The sequence below is a fragment of the Leptidea sinapis genome, chromosome 22 (genome assembly GCF_905404315.1).
Source record: "Leptidea sinapis chromosome 22, ilLepSina1.1, whole genome shotgun sequence".
Taxonomy (NCBI): Eukaryota; Metazoa; Arthropoda; class Insecta; order Lepidoptera; family Pieridae; genus Leptidea; species Leptidea sinapis.
Window position 1 is genome coordinate 10,398,908 of NC_066286.1, and position 14,322 is coordinate 10,413,229.

At 38.7% G+C, this 14,322-nt stretch overlaps 1 protein-coding gene across 1 annotated transcript; it reads right to left on the bottom strand.

The window, feature by feature from the left end:
• Positions 1 to 111: 111 nt before the first annotated feature.
• LOC126970846 (RIB43A-like with coiled-coils protein 2) lies at positions 112 to 13,558 on the bottom strand. The gene is made up of 9 exons (XM_050816994.1): positions 13,359 to 13,558; positions 11,579 to 11,719; positions 9,729 to 9,889; positions 9,017 to 9,152; positions 5,653 to 5,757; positions 4,071 to 4,210; positions 2,778 to 2,865; positions 2,203 to 2,309; positions 112 to 1,055 (listed from the first exon to the last, which is right to left on the bottom strand). Exons 1-9 carry the CDS (start codon positions 13,479 to 13,481, stop codon positions 914 to 916), a joined length of 1,143 nt encoding a protein of 380 aa, XP_050672951.1. The 5' UTR covers positions 13,482 to 13,558; the 3' UTR covers positions 112 to 913.
• Between the last annotated feature and the right edge of the window lie 764 nt (positions 13,559 to 14,322).

The following is a 14,322-nucleotide window of genomic DNA, read 5'->3' on the forward strand; positions in this document are numbered from 1 at the left end:
ACGGCAGAAATAGGCGCCGTTGTGGTACCCATAATCTAGCCGGCATCCTGTGCAAAGGAGCCTCCCACTGGTATCTAGAATGAATAAAGTAGAACAAAGTGAAACAATCAATCACAAAAATAATTTATTGAAATATTGACCAAACTACGTCTATTGGAGTTTTATTAGCAAAATATGGTAAGACTACTCAATTATCAAAAAGCATAATAAGTAACTCATTATAGTAGACAATTTAATAATTATGTTATAATGTGTAGACGGCTTAAATTTAAAATAAATATTGCCATCAATGACGTTCTATACTCTAAGGACATATCATTCGCAGTCTGATAACGGAGCGGCATAAGTGTACTTATAGACAATGTAAGAACACTTTTCTTCTTAGTCGTGTGTCAACTGTCACTGTCTGAATCAAATGTGCTTATTGACTAAGAATATTTTAACAACTGGAGTCAGCCTAGCGAAACTCTCTAAAAAAAGTGATTCACTCGATTGTATGAAAGGTGCAGTCATTGATAGATTGACAGATGACGGCTATAATCTTTTAAAAAACCGAGATAGCCGCAATCCACCACGTTTTCAGCAGCTATTCGCTTTCAAACTTAATCGGATTATGCTTCGTCGCCAATCGCCGTTCTGTAATTACTACTATTTCAAACTCATGTCAAATGACTGCACGTTTCATACTAAACTAAATTTACTTAGGCAGTCCTTCCTCTTATAACGTAGTATTTACATCCTCTTTGACTGGAGTAAATGCGACAATGTGTAGATATAGCAGTCCAAGTTTATTATGGTGTAATTAGTAGCATGTTCCATATTTCGGCTTTTTTTATACGTGATTTGTCTAGCTATATGTATAGAACGTCATTAAATGCCATGAGAAAAAAGTGTGCTGACATTTGGTACAAGTTTATCTGGTGGTAGTATTGAACTGTGAATAATAATCGTCAGTGGGGGTGTTATTGTAGACGACCTCTTTGAAATATTTCTCTTTCTCCTTCTGCTGGAGCGCCAGAAGTTGATTCTCCTCCATCAGTTGACGCGCCATTTCCCTGTTACAATAAAATAAAATTGGTTTCTCATTGGTGAACTGGTTCAGTAAAATGGGCCGTGCTATAGTCCAGTATAGCCCAGTTATACCAAAATACTTAAAGTTATAATATAGCAGCGTATAACGCACTCATTGACAAATCAAAACTGGTCACGTATTATCGGGCTGTTAGGTTGCTTAGACGCTAGTATATTTAAAATATTTGCCAAAATGTATCTTATAAATCCAAAAAAAAGAGTTAATAATATAAAATTTTCCAGAATAAAGATAGAGATATTCGATAATATTCACATCTCACCTGATTAATATCCTGCTTATGAATCAGGAAACACAGACCCGTAAAACGTTTAATTTGCATGGGGTTTCAACAAAAATGATCTGTTTAGCGTCGATAGTTTCGTTCTTTAGGAGTTTCCATTATTAATTACAAAATTACGTGCGCATTTCAGCCTAATCGTTTGAGGAAAAATACGCTGCAAGATTTGAACCGAACAAATATTGCAAGTTAAAATAAAACCTCTAAAACCTGAATTTACACTAACTAAAGAGATATTCAGATTTGTTAAATATTAGAAAGCTAAAGGCTTTCTCAAAAAGAACGCGTACTTAGCGCTGCGTAATAACGGTATAATGTCGCGTTTTAACGTCGCGATCTTTTCATGTCACACCGATTGACTAGAGCCCCGCTACGCAACGTGCCATTCACCAAAGCGTGGTAGAAATCCATAGCAGAGTTTGTTTGTGAGTCACGGTCACAGAGAAAAAGAGTATAGGTACACGACATCAAATTTATTTCTTTTCCAATTTTTCCCACAATTTTGTCTTAATTGTTATATTTTTATAAGAATTATCCTTCTAATCGGTGTATTCTAATTCGTGTTACGTTTTCGATCATTATGCAAAATTTAACACACATTCAGTCGGATGCTAAAACAAAATTTGAAAAAAAAAAAACCGAGCCGAGAGCTGCGTACTGCTAATGCTGGACTGCTTGCGCTGTTTGTCGTTACATTTACCGCGTACTACACATCTCCGGGTCATAGTGCGGCGTCAGACGTGCTGACGCGCGCGAAGTACGCGCTCTGTTTGACAAAGGCTTTAAACTATTGCTAGAGGCTAATATGAATAATAATTAGCGGCTGCAGTACCTTCGTTTCCTACCATCCGCAATGTCTTGGCGAGCCACCTCCCTCTGAATGGACTTGGACAAGGCCTGCCATTCCGCATCCATCTTCTGTTCCATTTCACGCTTTTCCTGCAAGTAGAGTTATATTTAAACTTAGAAGTTCCTGCGCAATTAATTAAAAAAATAAATAAAGAAGTATGTCCCGTGTCTTGAAGTGTGGTATACCTACCTATATAGGTCTTATAGGTACTGATCGGTTTCTTACTGACAATAAACATTTGAAGAGCAAAATGTTAAAGCGTAGGCTCATAGCTCCAACAAAGCCACCAGGCTATATCAAGAAAAAATATGGAATGTTACAGCATATAATTTTAGCATTAATAAATGCCCGCTGTGTTTCTTGCGACTGTTCTTCACAGGTTTGAGAGTTTGTTTTACATATACCTTTTCATTTCAATAAGAAACGTTTGAGTAAGATATATGAATATTACACAATTGAACTGTTTGAATTTGAATTATTTTAAAGAATTAGTGAGTGAGTAAGACTATATTTTCTCATTTATAGTAATTATTAAATATACGTTATATGTTATATACCTTTGCTGCAATCATTTGTTCCTTTTGTGCCGCATAGAATTTCTTTAGTTCTTCCTGGTTCATACCTTTGTACATGAAACCTATCGCCCTGAAACAAAGCGTCAAAATATTATTTCAATCATTTTATATGGTGTATGTCGCTCTAAAAATTACAGACAGGGTGAGAAACGCAGATTCCGACAACTAAAATAACCGATGCACTTACTTTCTCCCTCAAAAGAAAATGGAAGTGGGCGGGGCACGTGGCCAGATACTCTGACGACAGATGGACACACAGAGTAATTAAATGGTCCGGCCCTCGAGGCATTAGAAAGAGAGGCAGGCCTTGTGGTAGGTGGACAGATAAAATAGTGGCGCTGGCGGGGCAAAGTTGGATAGAGACTGCAAAAACCAAAACTAAATGGAGTTCTTTGGAGGAGGCTTTTACCCAAAGGGGGTCCATATAAAACCAGAGATAGAGATAGTAACTTAGAGTAATATTAAACAATTATTATTTTTGCATGGAATCAAATATAGCTTCATTATTATTATTATTATGTCGCTCTAGAGCGGTGCTGCTCAGAGAATATTTCGAAGTACAGCGATGCTCAGTTCGACACAGCAAGCGGCGCGTCAATTCAGTATGCATACCTTTAATTATTAAGTTTATAGAATTTTGTCTTTGACACTCTGAAGTAAATGTGAAATCGAGCAAAGTCATTAAGAAATAAATAGTGATATTCGCCTTCTTAATAGCGTCAGCTCGGTATTTTAGCAATCCATTTTTTCTTATATTTTTCCTTCCGTAACTCGTTTTTCTTCTGCATACAATAAATAAAAAACGCCCACATCCTCATCATTATCGCTCATTTTGTAATGTTGCTCGCACGCAAACTGGTATAGAAATGACGCGAGCTGCTGCTTACTACAATTGTAATGCGATAGGTACCGTTTAGCGCCGCTCTAGTGCGGTCCGGCCTTAAGTCTGATTAGCCTAGTGATTTTATAAAAATAAGGGACGAGACGAACAGGACGTTCAGCTAATGTTAATTGATATGCCCTGCTCATTGCAATGCAGTGCCGCTCAGAGTTTTTGAAAAACCAAAAAATTCTGAATGGCATTACAACAACACTCATCACCTTGAGACCTAAGATGTTGTCTTATTTGCTTCACGGCAGAACTAGGCGCCGTTGTGGTACCCATAATCTATCCGGCATCCTGTGCAAAGGAGCCTTCTACTGGCTCCTTTCAATCCGAAACACAATGTACTTTACTGATTTACTTTTTTAAGCTAGCTAAAAAGCCCTCCATACCTATTTTTACCCAGGGCGCTCTTAGCCACATCAGGATTCTCCGTCAGCATATCCGAGGTAAGATTGTTGTACATTTCTGCCGTGTTGTCTGCTTCCTCTTGTTCTTTCATTATAGACTCCAATTGTTTCTTCTCTGCTGCCTGCAATCCATAGATAAGAAATTTCATCAGAATACGTCTTATCATCGCACATCTCTGATGGAAACGTACCCTAATGATATGCGTAAATCTTAATCATTTATACTTCTAGATAGACTGTGACAGCTGTGAAAACGTCGAAAAAAATTGAGGTTGACCTCTATTTTTTTTAAATTTTATTACAATGAACAATGAACTACGTAAATAATAATTAACTAGTTCTATATAATAAGCATAGTAAATTTTGTTATTTAAGTTATATGCAGTGAGCATGAAGAAATGTTTAAAAGAGTGCAAAGGTTGTTAGACCACGATCCTCAGACATGAGGGACCGACCCCAGAGAGAGAAATGAAAATAAAGTATTTATAATAATTATTATTATAATCAGGTTTATACATCAAATAAAAACCAATTATCCGCGTGTGTATGAACTTTTATTCCGTATAAGTTAGCATCCACTTGACAACCGTATAAATGTATTTGTAAGTTCAAATAGTCCCTTGTGATTTTTTTTCAACCATAAACAAAATACGTCGCAGTGACAAATAAGTATTTGGTTAATATATTGTGTTAGGAGACAGTTTTTTTGTTGCTAACCAGAATCCGAGTGTACTATTATTCTGTCTAGCTCGTACGAGTGCACTCGGAGTGAGTACTACTACAGTGAAAACCCCGCTTTAGAGAGTACTACAACTAGTGTCATCTAATTGGGCTTAATTTTAATTTTAAATTTTAATCGCAACGTTTGTTCTTTTTGTCGTGTATCATATTTAAAAAAAAAATAATGTATCTTAAAATATAAATTAACATCAAAGGCCTATTATAATGTGAAAGATTATTTGAATGATACAGATAGTTTGAATTAATATTCTATATTAAGCTAATGAATATTGTTATACTCATTTGAATGCTATTGTAACTTTTGTACTTCATCCTGACTTGCACTAAATAACTGATAAAGTTCTACAGTGAATAAAGCTTTTTTTTGACTTTGACTATTTTGTTTTCAACTTGCATATTTTGTATCTTTTATATTGGTAAATTTTACTCTGTTTATTCTTCAATGTTGTATTTTCTATGTATACGTTATTTGGAAAGGTTTTCAGTATTATGTTAGCCTGTGAGTACCTATCTTAAAATTTCTTAACTTCAAACTTTTCTAAACTACGAGTTTTTCTCATAATGGGCTACGCTGAAAACCAGCGCTGTAGCATTTGCTACAGTTTACGCTGAGCGGTGTCCATTTTCGCATCATTCTTAATTGTATTCTTGATTATATATTTTAACAAATATTACTTTACTTTAAGCGATATTGGTATGTTTTAATTTAAGGTGTTTAATAAAACTTTGTAAATTAATTAATCATCATTTGATAATGAGTTTATGGGTCAACTACGACGCGGACGTGTAACATGTGTTCCATATAATTTATTAAAATAATCACCAAAGCTTCATTGTATCTCAGATTGGCCTGTCCCAGTCGGTAGCGGCATTCCCTCTCCATCTTGTCGAGTTCACCAGCGCGAGCATCGCGGGCCCGTATTGCCATCTATTTATCAAAACAAATAATTAATTCGGCCAAATAATTAGTTTAATATTCGCATACAATGACACAATACAGGGCGTCCCACTTTTTGTTGTAAGAAAATAAGGGACGAGACGGGTAGGACGCTCAGCTGATGGTAATGCAGTGCCGCTCAGGATTCTTGAAAAACCCAAAAATTCTGAGCGGCACTACAGTTGCGCTCGTCACCTTGAGACATAAGGTGTTAAGTATCATTTGCCCAGTAATTTCACTAGCTACGGCGCCCTTCAGACCGAAACACAGTAATGTTTACACATTACTGCTTCACGACAGAAATAGGCGCCGTTGTGGTACCCATAATCTAGCCGGCTTCCTGTGCAAAGGAGCCTCCCACTGGTAACATGGAGGGGAAGTATCTTAAATACTGTAGATATAACATTTTACTGAAAGAAGAAGAATTTTAACTGAATAAAATGATGTAGCTTCATGACGTTTCAAAGTCAAATAATCTTTATTCAAATAGGCTTAATATAAGCGCTTTCGAATGGTCACTTTAAATATTTCTGTTAAATTACTGAATTTAAATAAAACACTTATAAAGGATTAAAGCGCGTGTAATTGTAACGGTTTTACATTTTTTTTATGGAATAGGAGGACAAACGAGCGTACGAGTCACCTGTTGTTAAGTGATCACCGCCGCCCACAATCTCTTGCAACACCATAGGAATCACAGGAGCGTTGCCGGCCTTTAAGGAAGGTGTACGCGCTTTTTTTGAAGGTACCCATGTCGTATCGTCCCGGAAACACCGCACAAGAAAGCTCATTCCACAGCTTTGTAGTACGTGGAAGAAAACTCCTTGAAAACCGCACTGTGGAGGACCGCCACACATCCTGGTGGTGAGGATGATATCCTAACTTGTGGCGTGTCGTGCGAAGGTGGAATTCGGCGGCAGGAATCAGGTTAAACAGCTCTTCGGAACACTCCCCGTGATAAATGCGGTAGAAGACACACAATGAAGCGACGTCTCTACGCAACGCCAAGACGTGATCTAGCCGTTCACAGAGCACTGGGACCCCGATAATTCGAGCTGCTCTGCGTTGCACGCTGCCAAATTACATTAAATGTTTGCGTAAAAGTTACATTTTTATTTTAGTTACCCGACGTTCCAAGACCTTTCCAGATCTCGTTTTCAGGGGGACTGCAGGTGAAGTGAACAAAGAAAATACAAAAATACTGAATCTTAAAAATGTGCGGAAAAAGTAGAGCACGTGAGAAGAACATACAAGAAACTCAACGGCCGCTCTTTTCAATTAACAAATTAGTTTGTAAGGTGCTGCATTAGGTACACGAATCGTTCGTGTTCAAAGTTAAAAGCGTTTTAAATATTAAAAACTAGCCGACCCGACAGACGTTGTTCTGTTCATAATAAAAAAAAACTTTTGCGGATAGAATTTTTGGAAAAATCCGTTCTTAGCTGACCTCTACTCGGTGAATAGAATATTTCTACCAAATTTCAAGTCTTTAGCTCTAATGGTTCCAGAGATATCGTGATCGTGAGTGACTATATACGTGGAAATCTCTTATGTATATATATATAGATTGCATTTTGGAAATGGATTGTCTTGATTCATACCACAAACTTTCAAAGATTCAATTTACCCCATTCCGCGACCTTCTCGAGAGAGGACTCGATAGAAGACACAAGTTTCTCCCGGCACTGGTCGACGATTTCCCGAGAGAGACCTGCATGGCCCGTGTATACGGCATCACCAGTGCTGTCGTCCGCATAGCAATGTATGTTGGAGGTGTCCAACATATCATTGATATGCAGAAGAAACAGCGTAGGAGATAGCACACAGCCTTGGGGCACTCCAGCATTCACGGGCTTCGGGTTCGAGCAATATCCGTCGACAACGACCTGTATGCTACGCCCAGTGAGGAAGCTGGAGGTCCACTTGTACAAGCTCTTGGGAAGCCCAAATGATGGAAGTTTTTAGAGGAGCGCCTTGTGCCATACACGATCAAAGGCCTTAGCTATATCCAGGCTAACTGCCAGGCCTTCCCCCTTGCTTTCAATAGCCGCCGCCCATCTATGTGTTAGGTATACCAGAAGATCACCTGCCGACCGTCCATGGTGAAAGCCGTACTGTCGGTCGTTGATCAACTGGTGACCCTCTAGGTATACTAAAAGCTGGCGGCTAATTATGCTCTCCATGATTTTAGAGAGCTGGGAGGTGATAGCAATAGGCCTGTAGTTCACCGGATCCGAACTGTCTCCTTTTTTTTGGATCGGATGGACAAGGGCTGACTTCCATGAGTCAGGGACTACGCCTTTGGAATAAGAATGCCAGAATAAACGCGTTAGCACCGGCGTCAACTCAGGGGCACACGTTCTAAGCACGATTGGAGAAATGCCATCCGGCCCGCTCGACTTCCTGACATCCAACGAAAACAGAGCTCGCCTTACAGTTTTCTGTCTGAACTGTACTTCAGGCATAGAGCTCTGACACCGCGGGATGGTCGGCGGTGTTTTTCCGTTGTCGTCAAGTGTCGAGTTGGAGGCGAAAAGAGCGCACAGGAGCTCGGCTTTCTCTTTTGCCGTATGGGCCAGGGTGTCATTCCTCATGTGCAACGGCGGCATGGACGGCTGGTTGAAGTTACCAAGAGCAGCTTTCGACAACGACCAGAACATGCGTGTTCCGGTCGGGTAACTGGAAAGCTGCTCGCCGATTTTGACGACGTGCTTAGACTTCGCACGGGCGATTTGCCGCTTAAAAAATCTGGAGGCACGGTTATATTTCCTCTTAAGAACTTTGCAGTTCGGATCCTTTGTGCCCAGCGCCGCAACCCAAGTTCGATACGCCTGTTTTTTGCAGTCAGATGCTGCTTTAACTGACGCATCGAACCAGGGCTGTGATCTGCCACCGATCGGTACTACAGAGCTTGGTATATAAATATCCATGCCCTGCTGTATCACATCGGCTACTGCATAGATATCATATCAATAAAGAACAAATTGTATAAATATAAATTATCCGAAAATGGATGCATCAGCGTTTAGAGCTTGAATTTATTGTTTGTGTGCTTCGTGATTTATTATCTATACCCGGTCGACCTGGTACTACAAGGAGCACCCGTTTACGCGTTGATGCATGGAACAGCCATCGTTCCCTTCGCACATCATTGAGGTAAGGAGACGCCCCGGCACATGACGCCGCCGCAAAAGTCATAATATAACAAATATTAAATTAAAAATACATATATTTCTATTTCTTACAGTACCATGTATGCAGCTTCTGCTTTCTTCCGTTCCTCCTGGGCCGACTTCCTCTCCTGGACCTGCTGCTCCAACCACGCGTTCTTCTGCTGTGCCATTATCTTCTTCCGCTCTTCATACTCTAGATCCTCGCCTTCAAATCTGTTTAGCAATAGCTTGGCTTAGCTGCATATAAACTTATTGTTCATTAAATAATGAATGGAAATTTTTGTTAACAATGTGTCCCAAAATTTGACTGTTAGGACAAACCAGGGTGCGGATTTGTAAATGACCAACTTGGCTAATAAAAACTAAAATCTTGTTTTTTCAATGTCGAATTAAATTTTGCTTAAGTCCTTGCAACAAGACGTCTCTTATCTTAGTTCTTTTGTAGGACAACTATCATTTTCGGTCATTTCAGTTTAAATTTAGGAGGAGGCCTGTAGTTTTAATATTATTAAAAGAATATCATTAAATTTTTTAAGACTTCATGCACCAAAAAAATCAAGTAGAAGTACTATCTCAAAGTTGTTTCTGAAACAAGTTGTGGAAGAAATAACCAAGAAAAGTCGCTGTAAATTTTGACCCACTTAATAAGATTATATCTATTTATATCACGTATTAAACAAAGTGATTTCATACTTTCATATACCCAAAGAAGACACTATTTACTGAGAATATTAAGGCAAAAAAGTAATTTATCGTTCGTTGATATTATGTAAACGTAAAAAATCTCACTTCTGAGCGCTGGACATCCCCACAGGCTCACCATCTGTTGCTCTGGGCGGGAGCTGAACTTTCAGCGATTCAGGATTGTTCCGGTCGAACTCTCGCCGATCCTCTGGACGTTGAAACTTCTGCCGGAACTCGTCTATCTCCACGTTGATACGACGTCGCTCCTGATCATTATTATGATAATAATAAAAATAAATAATAAATTACGACCAACAAAGGATCATAATGTGTTAGTAACAAAATACCTTAAAACCTAGTGTTAGTACAAGATATTTTAAAATCTAAACCTTCCTAATCTAGGATAGGATCGACTTGTCAGCACATGTATCAAACAGCAGTGGTTGAGGTACAATCGAACCTGTGAGAAAATGCCCTCAGAATACGATTGGGGCTAGCCCGGACCCTACTCAACAGGGTCCGGGCTAGCCCTACGTGTAACAATCTACGCGTGCCTCAGCAAATATCCCCGACGCGCTGCAGTATCGTGGCAGCCCCAATAACATTCTGAACGCATTATTATACTGAACACGCAGGGCATTGTACTGCTTCTGCGCAAAGTCGACCCACAGACTGCACGTGTAAAATGAGGTGCAGTATGCTTTCAAGAGTGTAATTTTTACTAGCACGATAAAGCGAGCAAATCTGCGGATGGTCATATTCGCTCTAATAAATCATTACTGATTTTCTTTCCAATAGGCAAACTTGACTTGCGTAACAAACATTGTCCATAATTTTAGGCAGGGGTTTTGAAATGTTTAATAAGAGCATATTTACGATCTCTTAACAATTCTAACTAAATTAATGAAAGCCTTGCAGCTTTGATGAACCTGGCGGTACTCTATATATTCCTAGACGATGACTCCTATTCTTTTAACAATATTTTGTTGCCCCAAAATGTACTAAAAAGCGCTGTGGTATGTAGGTGTTCATTAAACCAACAAAGGTCAGTTATTGTTGATGCTGTTAGCTAATAGCGCTCAGAGAGAGAAACTTAAAAATTGTTTTATCAAAGAATTTTCTTTAACTAAAGCTAGTACAATATTTTAAACTAGACTATTCCATCTCATACCCATTGGAAACAGCAAAAAAAGATAATCAATCAACAAGGTGTACACATATCTAATTAGTTTTCAATAAACTGTTCACTATTCGGTTCAGTACACAGCCGATCCGTGATTTGAGTGCCGTCGGGTGACGCTCCGCGACAATGACAAAATAAAACCTATGACACGTTTGACCGTGTGCAACGCAGAGCAGCTCGAATTGTCGGGGACCCGGGAACCTCTTGGCGTTGCGTAGAGACGTCGATTCATTGTGTGTCATCTGATTCCTGCCGCCGAATTCCACCTTCGCACGACACGCCACAAGTTAGGATATCATCTTCACCATCTGGATGTGTGGCGGTCCTCCGCAGTGCGGTTTTCAAGGACCTTTCTTCCACGTACTACAAAGCTGTGGAATGAGCTTCCTTGTGCGGTGTTTCCGGGATTATATGACATGCGGGTATACACCTTCAAAAAAAGCGCGTACACCTTTCCTTAATGGCCGGCAACGGTCCTGTGTTTCCTCTAGTGTTGCAAGAGTATGTGGGCGGCGGTGATCACTTAACACCAGGTGACCCGTACGCTCGTTTGTCCTCCTTTTCCATAATAATATATCATAAAATAAAGTGTACCGTCTTTTAGGCCTGGCCTGGAAAGGCTATTTAAGAATAGAAGAGGTTTTTAGTCGACATATAGGCGTCTAAATACATAAATTTCGGGGTCTAAATACGTAAATGTATTTTCCTCCTATTAAAAATGTGAAGGTGTAAGAAGACCACATTCAGATTGAGTACATCGTATTCTTAATACCTCCATTTCCCTCCCCTCAAGTACAACCGCCAGGTTGCTGTCCTTAATCATTTGTTTCGCGAAGGCCAAATCCTTTCGTTCCTGTTCATCTCGCTCGCTTCGCTTCTCAGCTATCTGTCGTTCCAGGAATGGCACGTCAACCTGGAAGTAAAAACAAAAGTTAGTAAAGCTGTAATGTAATAAAACTGTTTGAAACATAGCAATAACAACCTTTTCCAATAAATTACAACAATAAGTTGTGAATAATCGGATTAGCATGTCAACGAAATCAAGCATTAAATAAAAGCGAAGGTGATCTTGCCCAAGTTTGGTAAATCCAAATAGATTAAAAATGACATAGAACAAATGCTTCACAAATAAAACCAAAATCCAAGATTTAGCAAATTGTTTAAAATATTTTAGTTACTCTTGCGTCTCTCATGTTCAACCTACAGTTTTTTGATGAATATTTTGACAGTTAACAAAAGCGCAAAGTACCGCGCCCTCTGTTATTCGATAGCTGAAATACAATGTTATTGCTATCTTTTAAATATATAAAAGGGGCAAAACGGGCAAAAGATGATGGGAAGTTGTAAGGCAACCGTACATGGACATCCGCAACACCAGGGATCAAAAGTTGGGAGAATGTTCTAAGATTGAACGCCTCTAAGTCATATCGGTTCGGAAAAACTGCATCCGAAAATTTATTCCACAAAGTAGGTGTGCGAGGTATATAGTTTCTCACAAAACGCCCGGTTTTGGAATGCCAGAAGTCAACATGACCCGAGTGAAAATTTGCAGTTTGATGTAATGTCCGGTGGTGAAATTTGGTATCATCTGGCACCCGAACAGCTCCTCTGAGCACTCCCTATGATAGAAGATGCATAAAGAACCCACATCTCTACAAGGCCAAAGAATCAAGCCGATCGGAGATGACTTGATCGTCGATGATTCTAGTATGCTCTTCATTGTTTGCGGTCAGTTTTTTTTATGTTAAAGGAGTATCTTGCAACACCAGAAGAATCACAGAAGCGTTGCCTACCTTGAAGGAAGGTGTACGCGCTTTTGTTGAAGGTACCCATGTCGTATCGTCCCGGAAACACCGCACAACGAAGTTTGAAGCTGGTACTGAGGAGCGCCCAGCCAAAGATGAGAACAGTACTCCATGTTAGATCGAATTTGCGCTTTATAGAGTTGCCTCCCTCTACTGTGTACAGCAAGCTTATTTCGCTTCTAACTGGCAAAGGAACTGAACGTCGCTCAGTTTATCCATACAAGTTGTGGCAGTTGAAATAGTGATTTCGAATCGAGGGGAGACAAAGTAAGTGTTTTTAGCGATGAATGCACAATTTTGTGTCTTCTTAGGGCTAAACTGGCCTGGAAATTTGCTGGCCCGTCAAATTATCGATTGGAATCAACATGATCGCTCTATGTACTTAAATCTAAAGAGATTACCAAAGGGTTAGATCAAGTTTTTTTTAATTTTTTATATAATACGGACTGTTTACACTTTACAGCATCAATTAGCTCAGATAGTTCATACATATAGATATACTGCGTCAGCAGCTGTGGACACGTCGAAAGAAATAGCGGCGAACTGTTAACCTCTATTGTCAGCAATGCGCGCACATTAAAAAAAGGGACTCACAAATCGCGAGTGTAAGACATAGCGGTCATGCACACTAAAGTAATAAATCTGGCCTGTTGTAATGCGTTGTCCAATAACAAGGGAATCTATATAGAGGTTTAAATTTTCTAAGATTAGCTTTAACAAAGAATAGATTCAAACGAAGTAACTCACACCAATTTTTCGGTTCCTCGCGTTAAAGATTCTCGATCTTCTCTCCAACTCACATTGTCTCCTTCTTTCTCTGTTCTGGGCTTCTTTCCTGTCCTGATCGTTACAAATTTGTAGTTTCATCATTTTGAAATCTACAACAAGGTTTTGGCTAAAAAAACGAAGTAAAAATTCTCGTAGTGAAGTAAAAGACTTAATAAATACTGTTGCTATGGTAACACGGGTATGCCAAGCGATTGAGGAAATAGGAAATATAAATAACATGAAAATTAAAACCTTTGTTAAATTTTAATTTATTCGATTTAAGCTATATTCCATCGTAATAAAGTAATAAATAAATAAAAAAATACCCCCTAATGTGTGGTAATACTAATATTCAGATATTCATTTTTTAATTCATTTCCTGTTTTGTCATTTCAATAATCGATCTATGGAACGTTTTGAAGATCAATCAGAAACTTTTTCAATCCATCTATGGGATGATCTATTACTGATGTTTGATTTTTATATGAACGACATAAAATCTAGATTTTAGATAGTAAGATTAGAGATAGGATGTATTGCGGGTGTAAGTGAGCCTGCATTACAAAGATAGAACAAGAAGATTCCTTTTAAATTTCAGAATTTACCATATGTCCGTAAAAAGTTGAGTTCGTGAGAAGAACATACAAGAAACTCAACGGCCACTCTTTTTAATCAAATAGAGTATGTTACAATGGCTTGAAATATAAATAACAAATTAATTTCTTAGGTGCTGCATCCAATATATGAGTCGTGTTTAAATTATATAAATTATTTCATAAAAATTAATAAGGAATTAACTGTATAAATTATCGTATATTGGATGCATCAAACATTAGAGCTTGAATTCTTTGTTTGTGAAAGGATGCTTCGTGAACATGATGATTACTGTCATCATTAGTAATGGAAATAAAATGAAAATGAATTTATTTTGGAAGAAAAAACA

What these genes read in the sequence shown, in the direction of transcription:
- LOC126970846 (XM_050816994.1), bottom strand. Translation starts at nt 13,481, where the DNA reads ATGATGAAACTACAAATTTGTAACGATCAGGACAGGAAAGAAGCCCAG. An exon ending in GGGATGTCCAGCGCTCAGAA is followed by an intron (nt 9,153 to 9,728) that starts GTGAGATTTTTT and finishes ATTGCTAAACAG; the next exon opens with ATTTGAAGGCGAGGATCTAG. An exon ending in GCGGATGGTAGGAAACGAAG is followed by an intron (nt 1,056 to 2,202) that starts GTACTGCAGCCG and finishes TTATTGTAACAG; the next exon opens with GGAAATGGCGCGTCAACTGA.